This window comes from Amphiura filiformis, chromosome 7, assembly GCF_039555335.1.
Source record: "Amphiura filiformis chromosome 7, Afil_fr2py, whole genome shotgun sequence".
Lineage (NCBI taxonomy): Eukaryota > Metazoa > Echinodermata > Ophiuroidea > Amphilepidida > Amphiuridae > Amphiura > Amphiura filiformis.
The window spans coordinates 15,424,909-15,443,567 of record NC_092634.1 but is presented as its reverse complement, the minus strand read 5'-3'; the positions used below and the strand labels follow the sequence as shown (position 1 = coordinate 15,443,567).

At 35.6% G+C, this 18,659-nt stretch overlaps 2 protein-coding genes across 2 annotated transcripts in view; both read right to left on the bottom strand.

The window, feature by feature from the left end:
* Positions 1-476: 476 nt before the first annotated feature.
* LOC140156786 (dynein axonemal assembly factor 3-like) overlaps positions 477-18,659 on the bottom strand; it is a 50,041-nt gene continuing 31,858 nt past the window's right edge. The window contains exons 2-10 of the mRNA XM_072179765.1: positions 9,008-9,153; positions 7,402-7,589; positions 6,779-6,925; positions 5,882-6,098; positions 4,775-4,897; positions 3,821-4,055; positions 2,432-2,546; positions 1,850-2,006; positions 477-676 (exon numbers count right to left, since the gene is read on the bottom strand). Coding sequence (XP_072035866.1) covers positions 605-676; positions 1,850-2,006; positions 2,432-2,546; positions 3,821-4,055; positions 4,775-4,897; positions 5,882-6,098; positions 6,779-6,925; positions 7,402-7,589; positions 9,008-9,153 — 1,400 coding nt within the window. The 3' untranslated portion in view covers positions 477-604. The remainder of the gene's footprint in view (positions 677-1,849; positions 2,007-2,431; positions 2,547-3,820; positions 4,056-4,774; positions 4,898-5,881; positions 6,099-6,778; positions 6,926-7,401; positions 7,590-9,007; positions 9,154-18,659) is intronic.
* On the bottom strand, positions 15,526-18,512 carry LOC140156790 (tubulin alpha-1D chain-like). The gene is made up of 3 exons (XM_072179769.1): positions 18,295-18,512; positions 17,009-17,157; positions 15,526-16,520 (listed from the first exon to the last, which is right to left on the bottom strand). The coding sequence occupies exons 1-3, from the start codon at positions 18,413-18,415 to the stop codon at positions 15,537-15,539; spliced, it is 1,254 nt and encodes a 417-aa protein (XP_072035870.1). The 5' UTR covers positions 18,416-18,512; the 3' UTR covers positions 15,526-15,536.

Genomic DNA, 18,659 nt, shown 5'->3' with positions numbered 1-18,659 from the left:
TTTAATCTGGAAAAGAGGAAATTCTTCATTATGTTTTATTAAAATTTTCCATAATTTTGAACAGAAAAAGTTACAAATTAGTACTATACTTTTGGGTATCGATTTCTGACAATTTGATATATTTTGGGGTATGTTTTCAGGAATCCAGCTGCACATCCCTGCACAATCCAAAATCAATGCCCCCTTGAAATTTTGCTCATAAAATGACTTCTTTGAATCATTCACAGAATTAAAACCAGAGAACCAGGACTCGACCGCCATCTTGATACAGACATGGAGCAAAAATTGGGGGTATTCGGTTTCCCTCGGAATGCGCTCGAGGCATTCGTTGTCATGCAAGCGCGACATAGATGATGGGCGCATTTGAGAGACGCACTTGATGCGACCTGCACTTGAGTACCAAGGCGCTACAGATGAGGCAGAATTGTTTTTGTTCGATCTCCAAGCACCGTCGGCAAAGACCGAATACCCCAATTTTCTCCCCATAGCTGATGGCGCGATAGTACGTGGCGGTATAAGGAGTCCCGGTTCTCCTTCTCTAATTCTGTGGAATCATTTCATCACATTTACAGCACACACAGTTATTTATCTACACTGCTTGTGATCATGTTTTTCTCTCAAATTTGAACTTCAAGAAAGACTGCTTGGTAACATCTACTTTTGATTGGTCACTCTCCTGAAAAAAAGAAAAGGGAAAAAATATTATAGAATCTAATTAAAGTAAACACATTTCTAAATAAAATTACCTGAATAAGTGTGTCATGGAAAATATAAATCCTTTCCTTTTAATATGAAAATGAACTAGCCAATCTTATTTCTTATTATTTGGCTTTGTCATTGCAACTTACTTTAAAAGTGGAAATTTTTGTCTGAATAATTGTTTGCGCTTTGACAATCTTGAACTGTTTCAAATATTTTTGAAGTCGCAATTTTAAGCTTCCTTACATTGACCTATACACAAAAGGAATATATTTGTGTGTTGTCATTTTCACGACAGCTGCTTGTACTACAAACAGCATAAAACATAAAAACAGCACAAAAATATCCACTCTTTACAGGCTTTCTGGTTTAATACATTCATTTATCTTTAACCTGTTCTCTTTCTATAAGTTGTTAATGCCTGCATGAATCAAGTCCCAACTAAAATTTGTGTATATTCTCAAAAGTGTGAGCAGTTATCATTCACATTCTACATAGGTACCATCTTTTAAACTCTTAAAACTGTGAGCGGGCACTCAACAATATGCCAAGTCCGGTTGTTTAAGACCATCACATACTGGTCTGCTCATTATTTGATACTGTATTTAGATCTTCTGTTTAAATTATGTAGATTGTAGTTGTAGAGGTTACTGCACAATCCAATATATCAATACTTTGTATTATATCTATTATACATTCTCTATATTAATTAATTTTTATACAATTATATAATATTTGATCATATTACTCTTCTTTATATTATTAAATTTTATTTATAACACTACATTACTTTTGCAATTTATATAAATGATATACTGTGCTGTATTATTTAATAATCTTGATGTGAGACAAAATAAAACTGAACTGAACTGTGTATAAACCATTCTATATCATCCACAATGTTGTGAGTCTAGTCTATTACTAAGCAATAGATTTATATAAGGCAAAAAAAAAAACACCCTGTCCTATGGGCCCGACCGTTCAATATTTTGTGGGGATCTTGGATCTTTTTTGCTGTATGGATGCAAAATCAGCTTTTTTGTGAGGGGGGGGGGCAAAAGTGGATTGAGTTTGACTGAAAAATGTGTGCAGAGTGAATTTGTTTTTACAGAATTGGGTGATGGGTCATTTCAGACATTTTCAAACTCACCTTACAGCCTGCATTTGTAGCCATACCAGTGACCTTTGACACAAACTGTTCACATTGTTCTGGATTGAGTTCTAACATGAATTGTGCCGTCTCTGTGATGACAGTTGTTCTGTCTGCAAATATTGCACTGGTATCTTGGGTTAGATGATGAACCATACTGAGGAAAAATATGACAAAAATTAAGATTTCTATTAAGTATTGCTTATTTCTAGGAACATGGTTGCTCCAGGGGAGATTCCCACAATTAAGTTTACATGCAGTGGTGTGGTATTCAAGATCACAGGGACAAAACATTGCAAATGTCATTCATGGTGGCTTATAAATGCTGACAAGGTTTTTTGGAAAAACAAAGTCTACACCACATTCAACCAAGTAGAAAAACTGACAAGAAATACAGAAGGGTTTTCATGCTTTTAATGTCAGAAACTCTTACTTTTACTAAGATTTTACAAAGTATTGGTTTCACATGTCACATCAAAACTGCTTTCCATCAATATCTTTCTTCTTTACACTGGAAGGATTCTGAATCAGCTGGATTCACTCTTTGGCATACAGGATGGAGTTTGGAATGGAAATAGTTACCTATTTGAGAAGTAAACCAGATTGAATTGGTCTCTATACTTTGCCTTCTTGTGTAGGTCTGTAACACATCCAAGAGGTAGAAAATATACCTTTACATTATCTAATGGAATAGGTTCTGCAATGAAAAATTAAAAAATAAAGTAATTATAGAATTAGACTTTAATTTACATATTGCATACATGGAGTGTTATGCTAAATAGGTGAAATTCACCAACAAATCACAATGTGCAGAAAAATACACATTTCTAAATAAAGGCAGAATTATTCATACTCAAGTTGCATGTGAGGCTACTGATATCTGACCAATAGGGTGGATCCTTCATTGCTGCTTTGGAAAGAACAAGCCATTTGATTGGTCCAAAATCAAACACCTGATGGGCATGTCATTTTCAGAATTCATTACAAAGTATTTCAGCAAAATTTTAGGAAGGACAGCAAACAAACCAATATTAATATTGAATCTTTCAGAACTTGTTAACAATATCCTTCTAAAGGGTCTTAACAAAAAGATGTTGATAACTGACCTATTCCATTTACAGGATGTGAGTGACTGCTCATAGAAAAGAGGAAAACTATCATCAAAAAGCTGAAAAATGTTGAAACTCCTTTACTTTTGTACAAAGCAAGTGAAGGAAAAAAAGGAGGAATATCAAATTGAAAAAAGAGGAAATCAGCTTAAAAGAGGAATTACTCTCACATGCCAGCAGTTGAAATCCCCACCACTCTGTTGAATATTACAATGTTATCTCAAGAGTCAATTCCAGTTGCACCTCCTAATCAATCTATCTAGATTTTTCAGACTTTTATGCTAAATTCCATCTGAAAACTTTGAAATCAAGTGGGGTTTTATACTTTCCTTATTGGAACAATTTTGTTTGGAATTTCATAATCTTCCATACATTTTCCCTTTTTATCTTCGTCCAGTAGTTCCAAAAAATCTGTTTGATGATGGTGTGTCTCCGCTGTGTACAACCGTGTAACAAGATCAGTGACCACTTGTTCAGTCCTGAAGAAACAGTTATTCTTGACGAGGAGAGGTGGTTTGAAAGAGCAGTCGGAGAATCCATATGTGAGAGAGTGGAGGAACCTGCCTTTAACAACAAAGATGGACTCCGTTTCCAGTTGTCACATGCATGGAACAGGGCATTGTGAGACATTCCTCACCATCTGATGTCACACCATCATCAATCAGATGCCTGATGAAGTCTGATGGTTTCGGACGCAATGTAACAAAGTGAGTTGCAAATTTTAGTTCCAGTATTAGATTTATTTTACAAAACAATCTTTTTCCTTTTTGCTAGGTCAGGAATGGCTAATATTGTTTGGAATTCAAAAATCTTCTTCAAGAAAGTGGTGTGGTTTTGAAACTGATTAGTAAAGTCTTCCTACCTGTATCTTCTTTGTTGTCATGACTACCCTGCACACCACTATCTTGAGTTTGCTCATCACTCTTAGTCTCCTCCTCATCTTCTTCCTCTTCCTCAGTGATTTCTTCCAACTTAGCTGGTTCTGGTTTATTAGTCCCTTTCTCATCAGCCTTGGGTTGCGGAAGAATGTATTTCTCTTTGGTGGTTAATTCATGTAGCATTGATAAGATGTTATATTCCGATATACCTTCCGCAGTCTGGAACAAAATGCATGTGAGCAACAATGACATAATAACATTAGCCAGAAAGATCTAAGATAGGGATAAGGATTGTACAGTAATTGAAGTTACCATGAGATCACCTGTCTTTCACAGTTATCTTTGAGCACTCATGAATAGAGAGGTCAATATTATTGTCATCATTATATGTAAATAAGATAATGGTCACTATAATGGTGTTATATATAATGCTCAAGATGTTTATAGTATATACTGTTTGGTTGCTTGACGCATAGTAGTGACCGGATTCCAGACTACAGGCATATGATCTTCAGACAGATGATAGGACAAAAGCCTTAGGTCAACATTAGTGGATTGTGTTGGTGTGAAAATATTTAGCTCGCAGAGAGCTTTCAGTGCTTTTGAAACTACTTAACTTAATTTGACACCCTTAAAACGTAAACAAAAACAAAATTTGATATTTTATTGTGGTGGGGACAACCTTATTCTTTGCATCGCAAAAATCTGTTTTACAAAATAATGTAAACTGTAAAAGTTTTTAGAGTTACCAATTTGCCAAACGGCCTAATTTATTATAGATCCTAGTTCTAAAAGAGTGTAAGTCACACTGAGTGTATTTTGAGGTAAACAGCAAAGAATGTGGTTCCAAGATAAAGCAGATGTGTGCAATTACAAGAGTCTAAAATAGCGTATAGCATTCATTCAATTTCATTCCTGACTATAAATTAATATCTTACCTTGACATGAACACCATTAGCTTTCTTAAGCAGACTATCCTCCTCACATTCAATGCCAAAAGCCAAATAAGGACTGCTTACTATATCACCCCAGTAACCTCTCTGTGCAACTCTTTCACCACCCTGAAATATTATATGAAATTGATTAAAACAATCAGTAACATCTATACTACATTTGCTATGACAAAACAATTTTGAGCATTGCAGAGTCTGCATTTCATTATTTCAAAGGGTCAATGTTACTTAGTGATTTGCAATTCAGAGCACCCTAAAAGTCATCAAAATTCAGATTTGTTACTGCTACGAATGGGCTGTAATGTCAACAAAACTTGTTTTTGAGATATGGTCACTTGAACCTCTCAGTAAACAAAGGATTTCTCCACTCTTTTACTGATTTTTACTACCTTGTAAACAAGCAACAGGAACAATATATCAATGTAAAGCTTATTTTGGTGAAAATGCTGACATTACAGCCCATTTAATTTGTGGTGAACATCACATTTTTGGAACAAGCATAGGCTAAATAGCAACCCTAACAACAATCTAGAAAAAACAAAAATCTGACATATAACATAAGAGTATGAACATGTTTTTATTGTTGAAATTAGAAAATAAGGTTGACATATGAACTGAACATGAGCAGTCAATGCTGGGTACAACCATTAACACTTACAGAACAAATTTTGTGCCATGTTTAATGAAATAGGCATGATCTATTGATCAAATTGGGGACTGACCTCTATTTCAATGGTTCGCTAGTCTTAAGGCTCGCTAGTCCAAAACTAAGGTCTGCTAGTCTGAAAAAAGGCTTGATAGTCCCCAAAATAACACAGGTTTGCTAGTTCATAATGCTTAGGGTTAGTGTTATGAGTACATACATACATACAACGGCATTTATATAGCGCAATTTCAAAGAAATGATCATTGCACTTTACAGAAAAACTTACCCTACTACTAACAAACTTTCGTATTTGTGACCCTTAGGACTAGTGACCCTTAGGACTATTGGATCAAATTGACCTCTTTGTGCTTGTTGATCATTTGGGGGGGGGGGGGGGAGTAAGACAAAATATTGTTGCTTTAATTCCTTATACAAGAATCACTTACAGCTTTGACGAAGAGCCCAGATGCTAGCGTTCTATTAGGTACATCATATGTCCCCTCTCTCACTTCAAAAGCGACACCACTTTCCCTCCACTTAGCATAGTGATGGTGATTGATGATCCCAGCTCCTCTTTCTAATAACTTCATATTGTAATCCCAGTCATATGCGCCACGGCGTGAGTCATATCGTACTTGCAGGTGCTTTCTTAACCTATTATCCCTATTTATAGGAGATACATAGAAAATAGATCAATAGAAACAGAATTGCTAAGAGTACAGTGAATTTCCTTTGACATAATCTTGACAATTGTGGTTCCAGCACCTCTTTCTAGTAACTTCATACTGTAATCCAGGTAGTATGCACCTTTGCCAAACAATATCTTACTTATGAACATAATGAATGCTTTCTTAATCTGCTATTGTAACCAAAGGACATACAGACATACTATTGGCTTGAAAAGGTGCATGTGAAACAAATAACAACAACACAGCAGCCAGGACATCTCGAAACTACCAACTTGCCGCTTTACGCTTAATTTGTGTAGCAGGTCATAAATGACCTTTGACCTAGAAAATAACTTGATAGCTTACTATAGATGGAAGTGACAGGGGCATGATATTTGGGAAGAGGCCATTTTACCAGACCTTAACATATACATCCAGCCACACACACACATCCATCCATCCATCCACATAGCGGATTATAGTGACCCCCTCAAAAACTAATGTTGTGCGACCCTAATACCAAGGGTTTAAGGCAAAAAGGCATATCTGCAATAGCTGGCAGGTGTCATATTTTTAGATGTATGCAATATAGAATGAAGAAATTGTATAATAGAATAAAGGGCAGCTAAATTGCAGATAGGTCCTTCTTGAAAACTAAATTCTATTGATACTTACCAACACTTGGATACATCAAATATCCTGTTGTCAGGATTCCTCCAAAATTTGAATATAGCTTCCAGGTGATCTCTTTCTTTGAATTTCAAAGCTGACATATCCATGATAGGCATCCTCTCTGCCATGTGGTCAAAATCTGTCACCATTCTGAGCTCAGGAGAAAGAGACAAGGTGAAAGTGAAAAAATAATGAGAGCATCGATTCATTATGTAAATGAAATAAGTGCAAAGGGCTATTCTAGTTGAAATCCATACACCCCCTATGGAAGACATACCCTTAACCTCCCATACAGTGGGTGTAGATTTCGAACAGGGTCTCTCCCATTAGCAATTCTCACTCCCTGTGTGGGCGATTATGGCCAAGTCTTTCATATGGGGTGTATGGATTCTGTGGTATTGGGGGTCGATGCTTTGCGTCACACACACTATGTTTTAAAAAACATGACACATGGAGAGCCTGGTGCGCTTGGCAAGTACAAATCGCACAGCAGTTGGCACGCCAAAGAAACATTTACACACGCATTGCACTGAAATAATTATTCTCATACCTCCCGTTTCTGAGGTCTATTTACTTTGTACTTCTGAGTTGACGAACTATAACAATAATTGTTGTAATGGACTTACTTTATAAATTGATTTGCTTTAGTGATAACATAATCATTTGTCTGTTGTCGTATGAGTGTATTGCCAAACAGCTCCAAGAACAGCTCTGTTTTCTCTTGTAATCCCATTCTATCTGGAGACTCCAGGCATAATGATAGGAACAGCAGGTGTCTTGCAAGGACCTCATGGTTGTTTTCTATTATATAAAACTGAAATGAAATAGATGGTGATAAAGTATTTTGCTGCAAACCTTTGACGAGAGCATACTTCCGCAGTGTTAACAATGCACCGCCGAAGTGTATTATGCGCATACGCCTTGTCAATTCCACCACCACACACGTCTTAAATGTTATGACTTGTGCCTTGTCGACATGAAACTTGCGCTCTTGTCAAAGGTTTACAGCAATTTACTTTACAATGTTATCACAACATGCAAAGTAAAGTAGAAATGCAAAAATTTAAAAACCATGTAAAATTTGACCCAATTCATGTAAAATTTGACTCAATTCATGTAAAATTTGACTCAATTCATGTAAAATTTGACTCAATTCATGTAAATTTTAGCTCAATTCATGTAAAATTTGACTCAATTCATGTAAAATTTGACTCAATTCAAGTAAAATTTGATTCAATTCATGTAAATTTTGACTCAATTCATGTAAAATTTGACAAGTAATTGGATTGGATTTTGACAAGCAATCTAGTGAGATCTTATTTTACTAGGTATCTTGTTAAATTCAACTAGACATTTGTAAGAGTGTAGATATAACAGGTATCATGTAAACAATCAAATTCAACATTCTTCCTAAAAAAAGGAACAACTCATCGCTGTTTGACATACTGTCGTATGACGAAAAATGCAAACTCATACGACAGTATGCCAAAATATGCACAATTTGAAAACCTATGTATTAATAATGATACAAAATTGTGACACGACAGTATGTCAAAACAATATGCAACTACAGTTACACGGTGGCCTATGGCAAAGTATCATGATACAACTGTATGTCAAAATACAGAATGACGTTTTGGGGGGGTTACATAAAAACCATGTCGTATCATACTAATTAGTGCCATATCTCATTAACTAATTACATTTAGGTCTCAAAACTTTGTGAATATATATAGAGTTTCATTCACAGATTTTGAAAGTTTATATAACTCATTTTCCCCAAAAATCGTTATATGACAGTATGTCAAAACAGCGACGAACTGATACTTATGCAGAGTTTGTTGGTACAGAAGAAAAAACTACGTAGAAGGACCTGTAGATTCCACACCACGAAATAGAAATCTGGGCAAGCACAATCACAATTTTTGAAGATTAAATCAAGATTAAAATGAGCAAAAATATGCATGATTTTGGCTATAAATTAGATTGGTCATGATTAGCAGTGTTCAACCCTGTAAGTTTACCACAGATGTGATATAAAGTATTTTTAATGATTTCAAGCACCCCTTGTCTTTTGTGTCTAGAAACTCTAACATGATTTGTAAGGGAGTCTCAAACACCATGGACTTTGAGGGCCAGTCATAAAAAATGATTATGATCAATCTATTGTTTTTCTGATATCTTTTCCATTTCCCTATAATGTCTTTTGAATTTTTTCATCAAGTCACTTACATTAAGCTTTCTTTCCTTGTGTCTTCCAGCCCTGGCAATTGTCTTTATAATGTGTCTTGAGTCTCCTGCTCCTATAATCAAGGCATGGAGAGCACCTTCATCCTGCTTCTCATTTATGGACAGGTTACTGGCTGCACCACACAAATCTGAAAAAATTATAAATAAAATAAAACAATATGGTAAGACATTGCTTGAAATTGCTAAATGTGATGCGATCAAGCAACATGAGTCAGATGTCGGGAATATATATAGCCAATTATATAGTATTGAACTTCCTTTGTATTTTATTGTTCTGACCAACACTAAAATAACCATATCTCTGGAACTGTAAGTCTAATTATGATTAAGAATGGCTCATGTAATCATGGTTATGAAATTGAAAACTGAATTTTGATTTTGATCAACATCAGACTCATTTAGGGACCCTTCACAAACACTTGTAAGGGGGGGCCTGGTGCAAAAAGGGGGGCCCTGAAAATTTTTGACCCTCCTAAGGGGGGGCCCTGAAAAAAATGACGACAAATTTTCCTGGAAAAATTAAGTTTATATGCTTTTCTATGGGGTTGACCTGTAATTTTCATGTTAAAAAGGGGGGCCCTGAAATTTTTGAGATCTGTAAAGGGGGGGCCTGAAAAATTTTCGCGATGAAATTTTTTTGCATCAGGCCCCCCTTACAAGTGTTTGTGAATGGTCCCTTAGCTTGATCCATCACAAATGTTTTTTAAACATTTTAATATCAACATAATTATACAAGCAATCAAAGTGGTGAAAATCTCCAAAGGTTTGAATAGTTAAGGGTAATATTTCAGAGATCTGTCACTCAAATTGCTCAAACAAGCACTTCACCATTACTGTTTCTCTTTATGCAGGGGTGCATGTTCCACCTCACAGATCACTTGTTTGGTGGTAATGGGCAATAAAATTCGCACTTTAATTTGTTGAAAGCCTTAAAGTTTTATGTTTATCCAATTTTTGCTCTTATTTAAAAAATTTTCCCAATTTAATTGAATAAAATTTGGTGCAACTTTTTTACAATGACTCATCTGTACTTTACAACATCCGCACATTTTCTCCAAAATAATCACTCTCCTACCCTCTCCCAAAAATACTCTTTGTGGAATGTGGATGTTGTGGACCATTGCAAGGTTGGGTTGTGTAAAAATTGCTGCCAAATCATCATTTTAATTTTATTAAACTGTTGCATAAACTTCAAATAATGTGACATAAAACAACCAATCATAAAGCAGCTTTATACGGAACAATTGCGAAGACAATCCTTGCTGCTATAAGCATTACAGAATGTATGTACAATTGTACATAGTGCAAGTATGGCAGTATGCAATGTAAAGATCCAAAACGGCATAAGAATGCATTACAGCCATTGGCCATATTTGCCAATGGAGGGTTAGGGCTGCATGTGGATAGTTAACATTTTTAATTTTTAATGAAGAATGCGGCCTGTATGTGTCAGCCTAGCAGAGCGGAAGACAAATAATATATGTGAGGATGAAGGATGCAAGCCCAAGAATTTATAATTTAAAACTTGGGACAAACTAGACTCGCTTACCAGTCCTATACACCGTGCCTATGTATTGGACTGGCTTACGCCATTTTGGATGTCAATGGGAAATACACACTTAACAATTTGTGCAGGTCAGAAATTTCCAAAAATTTCTTTAAAATGTCATCAATGTATATAAAATTGATACCCACCTTATTGTGCTTGCTAATTTAAGACTCGGTTGAAACAAAATTAAGGATCAAATGCATTTTAGTGTCCAAAATGCAAAATTATTGTCAAAGTTCTGCCGAATTCTGCACCCAATCAGGAATAAAAATATCCAATCTTTGCGATCAAAAACACAAAATTACAACTTTAAACATACTATTGGCAAAACACATTATTGCCAAACAATATAGAATAGAACATTCGACATCAACTTCTCAAAATATTGGAGAAATGTGCTCACCAAACATTGGGAAAGTATGCAATCCAAATCCCATTCAAACATGTGGGAAATTGAAAGTACATAACTCTGGCCAGGGCAAACTGACATATAAACCAAGAGAGTTTATTTTTGAAGTGATTTCCACCAAGGATGTCTTGTAGAAAAGTGTCACACAAAATGGACCAAAATGACAATATGTATATTGCATTAGTTTTCTATCTAACAAGATTGCATGCTAGACAATAAATCTGGAACCAGTTCCAGTACCATAACTTCATGCATCGTGCCATACTTAACATTGCCTGAGAATCACCTGAATGCACTGCACAGAGCACTGTGCACAGGAAACTCAACATCAATACTCATACTGAAGCAGTGGTGTAGCCAACATAGCCAATGGGAGAAAAGGAAGAAGCTGCTCCCTGTGAGAAGTCCCCCCATCTTGCCTCTCCCCTGTGGGATGTTGGCTGTCCAGATATTTAAAATTTGTATGGGTTTTTTTTGGTACTTTTTGGCACATTTTTGAGTTGACCATTTTCTTCAAATTTCACTACCCCTTGAAAGTTGCCTTCACCCTTTGCCCCCCTCCCGGCCCTTGCAAAAATCCTGGCTACACCACTGGGTTAAGGTACATGCACTAATATAAGAAAGCATTTACAACATTCAATTGGACACATAAAACATGTGACAAGTTACATAAATTGTTCAATTTGGGAGTTGACTAATGTTTAACTTAGTGACAATGCTAAATTTCAAATGATTTGGAAAATGTCTCAATTATTAAAGGTTTTTATTTTGAGACTTATGTTTAAGTCGCATCCTCCTTGTATTAAATACAGTTTGTACCGGTACCATGTGATACATTCAATAAGACACGATGCACACAAAATGTAAAGTAAATCCACATTTATTTGTGTACACTATTAGCAAGCATGTTGATAAAAACATGACAAAAACGTAATTTTTCAAAATAGCGAAATTAACAGAAGCAAATAACATCATCATGGTGTTCATATAGAAGATTAGCTTTGATAGTATTTCCAAAATGCTTTTTATTGCTTATAAATATCTCAAAATTATTCAAAAAAGGGCAATTGAATTACAAATCTGTAAAATATGTTGGAACCAGAACTTATTTCTGCCCATTTTGACACCTCATTTGTAGCAATTGTCTAAATTTTGCTTCCTACGCATTTTACAGATTTGTATGCCTAATCAATAGCCTCTTTTGAATAATGGCCATTATTTAAGGGGGTTGGTTACTTTTTTTTTGAGATGGCTTAATTATGTTTTTGTTCTATATCTCAATAATATCAAATTGGTCACTGATTACTTTTGTCGCAGTAGGGCAGTATATAACTCCTGTTCTATATTTATAGAAAGTAGGAAGATGAATTTCAACCCAGAGTTTGTTCAATCAGCAGAAAATAGGAATTCAATTTATCTCTTTTTATAAAAAAAAAAATAGCTGGTCCTCATGTGGGAAAATGACATCATGTGACCTGATACATACATACATATTGGCTTTTATATAGCACCATTTCATTAAGATAGCAAGAAGAAAAAACTCCAAGATTGGAAATCAGTCAAAAGTTGAAAATAAAGAGAAAAAAAAGACAAAAAAACTAACAACAATCAAAATGTAACTTCACAACAAAGCAGGCTAGAATTATGCAGTTTTAGGCATTGTGAAGCTTTTATAATGGGCAATGATTCTATGGTCATAACTAACATTTCGAAATTGCAGACAGTTATGAGTGGATCAGAATATATGTCACATGTATTGTAATGAACTATTAATTAAACCCACGATTGTATATACTTAGTCATAATGCTCCTTGGTCCTGAATTAAATTAAATCTTGAGGAACTTGATGAGCCTGAGTTTTTGAATGTCACACATGTTTTCCTCAACACAACTAAAGACAATGACAAATGAAAAACCTGCATTGATCATTTGATTTGGCTCTGCATGCATAGCATTATTATATTACCATTAGCGAGCATTTACAACATTCAATTGGACACATAAAACATGTGACAAGTTACATAAATTGTTCAATTTGGGAGTTGACTAAGGTTTAACTTAGTGACAATGCTAAATTTCAAATGATTTGGAAAATGTCTCAATTATTAAAGGTTTTTATTTTGAGACTTATGTTTAAGTCACATCCTCCTTGTATTAAATACAGTTTGTACCGGTACCATGTGATACATTCAATAAGACACGATGCACACAAAATGTAAAGTAAATCCACATTTATTTGTGTACACTATTAGCAAGCATGTTGATAAAAACATGACAAAAACGTAATTTTTCAAAATAGCGAAATTAACAGAAGCAAATAACATCATCATGGTGTTCATATAGAAGATTAGCTTTGATAGTATTTCCAAAATGCTTTTTATTGCTTATAAATATCTCAAAATTATTCAAAAGGGCAATTGAATTACAAATCTGTAAAATATGTTGGAACCAGAACTTATTTCTGCCCATTTTGACACCTCATTTGTAGCAATTGTCTAAATTTTGCTTCCTACGCATTTTACAGATTTGTAATACAATAGCCCGTTTTTGAATAATGGCCATTATTTAAGGGGGGTTGGTTACTTTTTTTTGAGATGGCTTAATTATGTTTTTGTTCTATATCTCAATAATATCAAATTGGTCACTGATTACTTTTTTGTCATGAGTAGGGCAGTATATAACTCCTGTTCTATATTTATAGAAAGTAGGAAGATGAATTTCAACCCAGAGTTTGTTCAATCAGCAGAAAATAGGAATTCAATTTATCTCTTTTATAAAAAAAAATAGCTGGTCCTCATGTGGGAAAATGACATCATGTGACCTGATACATACATACATATTGGCTTTTATATAGCACCATTTCATTAAGATAGCAAGAAGAAAAAACTCCAAGATTGGAAATCAGTCAAAAGTTGAAAATAAAGAGAAAAAAAGACAAAAAAACTAACAACAATCAAAATGTAACTTCACAAAACAAAGCAGGCTAGAATTATGCAGTTTTAGGCATTGTGAAGCTTTTATAATGGGCAATGATTCTATGGTCATAACTAACATTTCGAAATTGCAGACAGTTATGAGTGGATCAGAATATATGTCACATGTATTGTAATGAACTATTAATTAAACCCACGATTGTATATACTTAGTCATAATGCTCCTTGGTCCTGAATTAAATTAAATCTTGAGGAACTTGATGAGCCTGAGTTTTTGAATGTCACACATGTTTTCCTCAACACAACTAAAGACAATGACAAATGAAAAACCTGCATTGATCATTTGATTTGGCTCTGCATGCATAGCATTATTATATTACCATTAGCGTACATATCAATGGTGTTTACACTAATTTGTACATCTATTTCTTAACACATAACATTACTTTAACAGCAGAATATTTATTGTAACAAAAACATACATGGTAAGATGGGAAAATCACTCAACGCATAAATTAAGTCAATTTTAAAGAAGTCTCCGGCAATAATAACGTTATGCCTTCTATGTAAGAAAAATAATTATCAAGCACGAATCACATGGTTTTATTTAAAACAACGATATTCAAAATTCCCGGGCACATATGGAAAAGTTTTCCTATGAAAGTCTCTTTAAATAAATTATACTCGACTCCAGTGTGTGCACGCTGTGTGTGCAGAGGCGTTCGAGGTCAATGCACAATGCATACATTACCACACAGCACACTAAGCAGGGCTGTAATGGAAGAGGGTATGGTTTTCCCTGGTTTTTCCTACTGTACGACGGCATTTTATAACCAATCAGATTCCTTTTTAGAGAGTAGAATCTGGCAAAGTATTTCTAGGAAATATTGTGTGAGCCAAGTCAATCGGACTGACTATTATCATGTGAGGGCCGTCTATAGCATGCTACTTTAATAACACGGGGTGCATGTCAGTGTATTTCGCAGTAAATTGAGTGAGATTTTGGGAATACCTTGCAGTGTTTAGTGCTCCTGTACGACGAGGTCTTTCATCAGATTTCCTTGAAAATCGGGGAAAGTAGAGTTTAATATATGCATGAGACAATTAAGAGTGAGCCAAAAAATAAAAGACTTTCCCTTTATAATAATTGAAGTTGAAAGTGAAAAAAGACAATTTTCTCCCATTGCTTAACTGTGGGACCCCTTTTATTTGAGCAAAAGAGACTACTTTTCCATATGCGAAATTGTCGAGTGCAATGACGTCCCAGTAATACAATGAAGGCTGACGACAATTGAGCACAAATAATCATTACGTCACTGCACTTAGACCATTTCAGCGCAGGAATTTTGAATATCGCGTGTTGAGAGTCGACTGTTTTTATTTGTTTATATGGTCAGTACGAGTTTGTTTTAAATAAAACCATGTGATTCATGCTTGAGAATTATTTTTCTAACATATAAAACATAATGTTATGATTGCCAGAGATTCCCTTTCAAGGAATGACTATAGGAACTGTGCAAATGTAATCTACAGTTTATTGTCAAAATTCAAAATCATCTTCCAAACAAGTTATGGTGCTCAAAATCAACATTTTCTAAATCTTCTTCTGTTCATTTTCATTTAATATTCGTCTTGCTCCTCTTCACCACCTTCCCCTTCAATTGAATCCATGCCAACCTCTTCATAATCTTTCTCCAGAGCAGCCAGATCTTCACGAGCCTCAGAGAACTCACCCTCTTCCATACCTTCACCCACATACCAGTGGACGAAAGCACGCTTGGCGTACATCAGATCAAACTTATGATCCAGACGAGCCCAAGCCTCTGCTATGGCAGTTGTATTACTAAGCATACAAGTGGCTCGTTGGACTTTTGCCAGATCACCACCGGGTACGACAGTTGGTGGTTGGTAGTTGATGCCTACTTTGAAGCCAGTTGGACACCAGTCGACGAATTGGATGGTACGCTTGGTTTTGATGGTACCAATAGCTGCGTTGACATCTTTAGGGACCACATCACCACGATACAAGAGACAGCAGGCCATGTATTTGCCATGACGAGGATCACACTTGACCATCTGGTTGGCTGGTTCAAAACAGGCATTGGTGATTTCTGCAACTGTGAGCTGCTCATGGTACGCTTTCTCTGCGCATATGATCGGAGAATATGTCGCAAGTGGAAAATGGATTCTGGGATATGGCACCAAGTTTGTCTGGAACTCGGTCAAATCAACATTGAGGGCACCATCAAAACGTAAGGATGCAGTGATGGACGAAACAATCTGAGCCATCAAGCGATTCAGGTTGGTATAGGTTGGTCGCTCAATATCCAAGTTGCGGCGGCAGATATCGTAGACAGCCTCATTGTCAACCATAAATGCACAATCTGAATGCTCCAGTGTGGTGTGAGTTGTCAGAATAGAGTTGTAAGGCTCCACCACAGCAGTTGAGATCTGTGGTGCAGGGTAAACCGAGAACTCTAGCTTGGATTTCTTGCCGTAGTCAACGGAGAGTCGTTCTAGGAGGAGGGATGTGAAACCTGATCCGGTGCCACCACCAAAACTGTGGAAGACTAGGAAGCCTTGCAGACCTGTGCACTGGTCAGCCTATTGGACATAGAAAGGGAAAATAAAATACATTAGACAATAGAAACAAATAAGTTCGATCTTTTGATCGACCATCGATGCTTGGTCGATCCTTATTATTTATGAAATCAATTAAATTACTGTTGTTAATTGTGATAAAATAGTAAATTGTGCCTGTAGTGATATTGACACATATAAATTTAATGTTAATTTTGATTAATTAATTTAAGATTGTTATGCTGTTCTCAAAATGCTGAAATATTACTAGTAATAATTGTCGGGGAGGGTTTCTGTCCATAATAAAATAATTATGACTTTACGTCACACTTTGTTCTGTGGACCTACAAAGACAACAAATTTGGCCAATTCCATTTAGGTGCAAGTTAGGACATGTGTAAATATTACAAATATGCAAAACAATCAGGTTTGAAAAAAACACACGTATATATGGCTTTAAAGTATGTTCATTATTTTACTGGCCTTATTATTAATATCAAACTAAAACTCACCAATTTCCTGATTCTATCCAATACCAAATCAATCAACTCCTTGCCGACAGTATAATGTCCTCTTGCATAATTATTGGCTGCATCTTCTTTGCCAGTAATCAGCTGCTCGGGGTGGAAGAGCTGACGGTAGGTACCAGTGCGGACCTCATCTGTTGACACGAATACATAAAATCATGTTTAAATTATACAAAAACGGTCACATCCAACATTGTTTAACCCACTCCACATGGGTGTCAACTGCAGACGACAAGTTTCAAATTTTTCTTTAAACATTTCAAAACTGTCAGAATTGTACATTTTCATGACCATATTTGGAATCAACATTAAAAATACATTACAATGTGTACAAACAAGCCTAGTACTGGTTCAGTGGTTCTAAAGATACTGTAAAAGTCAATATTTTCGCGAGAAGATATTTTCGCGATTTTGAAGATTTTGTCAATTGCGCGAGAATTAAATTTCGCGGTTTTGATATTGATACAATAGAAACCTAATGCAAAAGGTTATTTTCGCGAGTTTTTATTTTCGCGATTTTATGTCCACTCATGAAATTCGCGAAAAATAAAAACCTCATGAAAATTTCTACTTTTACAGTAGCTCTTGATATTGAGAAAATATCTCAAAACTTGGACTTTTTATGTTAAAGCCTTTGACCAGCATGCAGAGCATTAATGTTGTGAAATCTTGCAGTTTACTTCTTTCGCACGGATGATATCAAACTGCACGACAAAATTAACAATGGCCTATACCATGACCTTAATAGCCCACACAGGGAGTGTAGATTTCAAATGGAGTACCTCATTGAGGTAACTCAATTTGAAATTGAAACTCCCATTTCTTCCATAGGGGTGTATGGATCTCAAGTGGAATAGCCTAATTCTGTACACTTCCATACCTATGTTTCCAATCACCTATGAAATGTAAACAAGAATTGCTTAGTCCCCAATTGGGGGGGGGGGTACTCATACTTTTTTTTAATGAAATTCCATTTTCTGAAAGTCAGACTACTCATAAGCCTCATGTCAAAATGTTGTTTTCTTTTTGAATAATTCTTGTGACCCCAAATTGAGGTTGTGATGACCATAGGGTGAGAAACTCCTGCATAAATGTTCGGCAACTACAAAATATGCAGTACAAAGGTGTAATTTATAACATAGATGTGAGCAAAACTTACAGATTTAATGTGTGCTTTCTTTTACAAGATGTTCAAGGTGATTTACAGCATGTTACAATAAACCCACAAGCCTCAGCACATTTCCAATTTTTTTCATACATAACGCACATACCTATGACAGTTGGTTCCAGATCCACAAAGACAGCTCGTGGTACATGTTTCCCACTGCCAGTCTCGCTGAAGAAAGTATTGAAGGAGTCATCACCTCCTCCAATGGTCTTATCACTAGGCATCTGACCATCAGGCTGGATACCATGCTCCAAACAGTACAACTCCCAGCATGCATTGCCAATCTGCACACCAGCTTGACCAACATGGATTGAAATACACTCACGCTGAAAAACAATTCAAAGTTGACACATGTAAGAGAACATCTTCAACCAATTTTGTGCATGTTATCAGAACTTTACACTGGGGCAAAAATTGCACAGTCACTATGTTCATTTACATCTTTTGAACAAAACAAAAATAAGTTTG

Coding starts and splice junctions, on each gene's coding strand:
- LOC140156790 (XM_072179769.1), bottom strand. CDS start 18,415: ATGCCTAGTGATAAGACCATTGGAGGAGGTGATGACTCCTTCAATACT. Junction 17,158..18,294: donor TCTGGAACCAACTGTCATAG/GTATGTGCGTTA, acceptor TCGTGTCAACAG/ATGAGGTCCGCACTGGTACC. Junction 16,521..17,008: donor TGGATAGAATCAGGAAATTG/GTGAGTTTTAGT, acceptor TATGTCCAATAG/GCTGACCAGTGCACAGGTCT.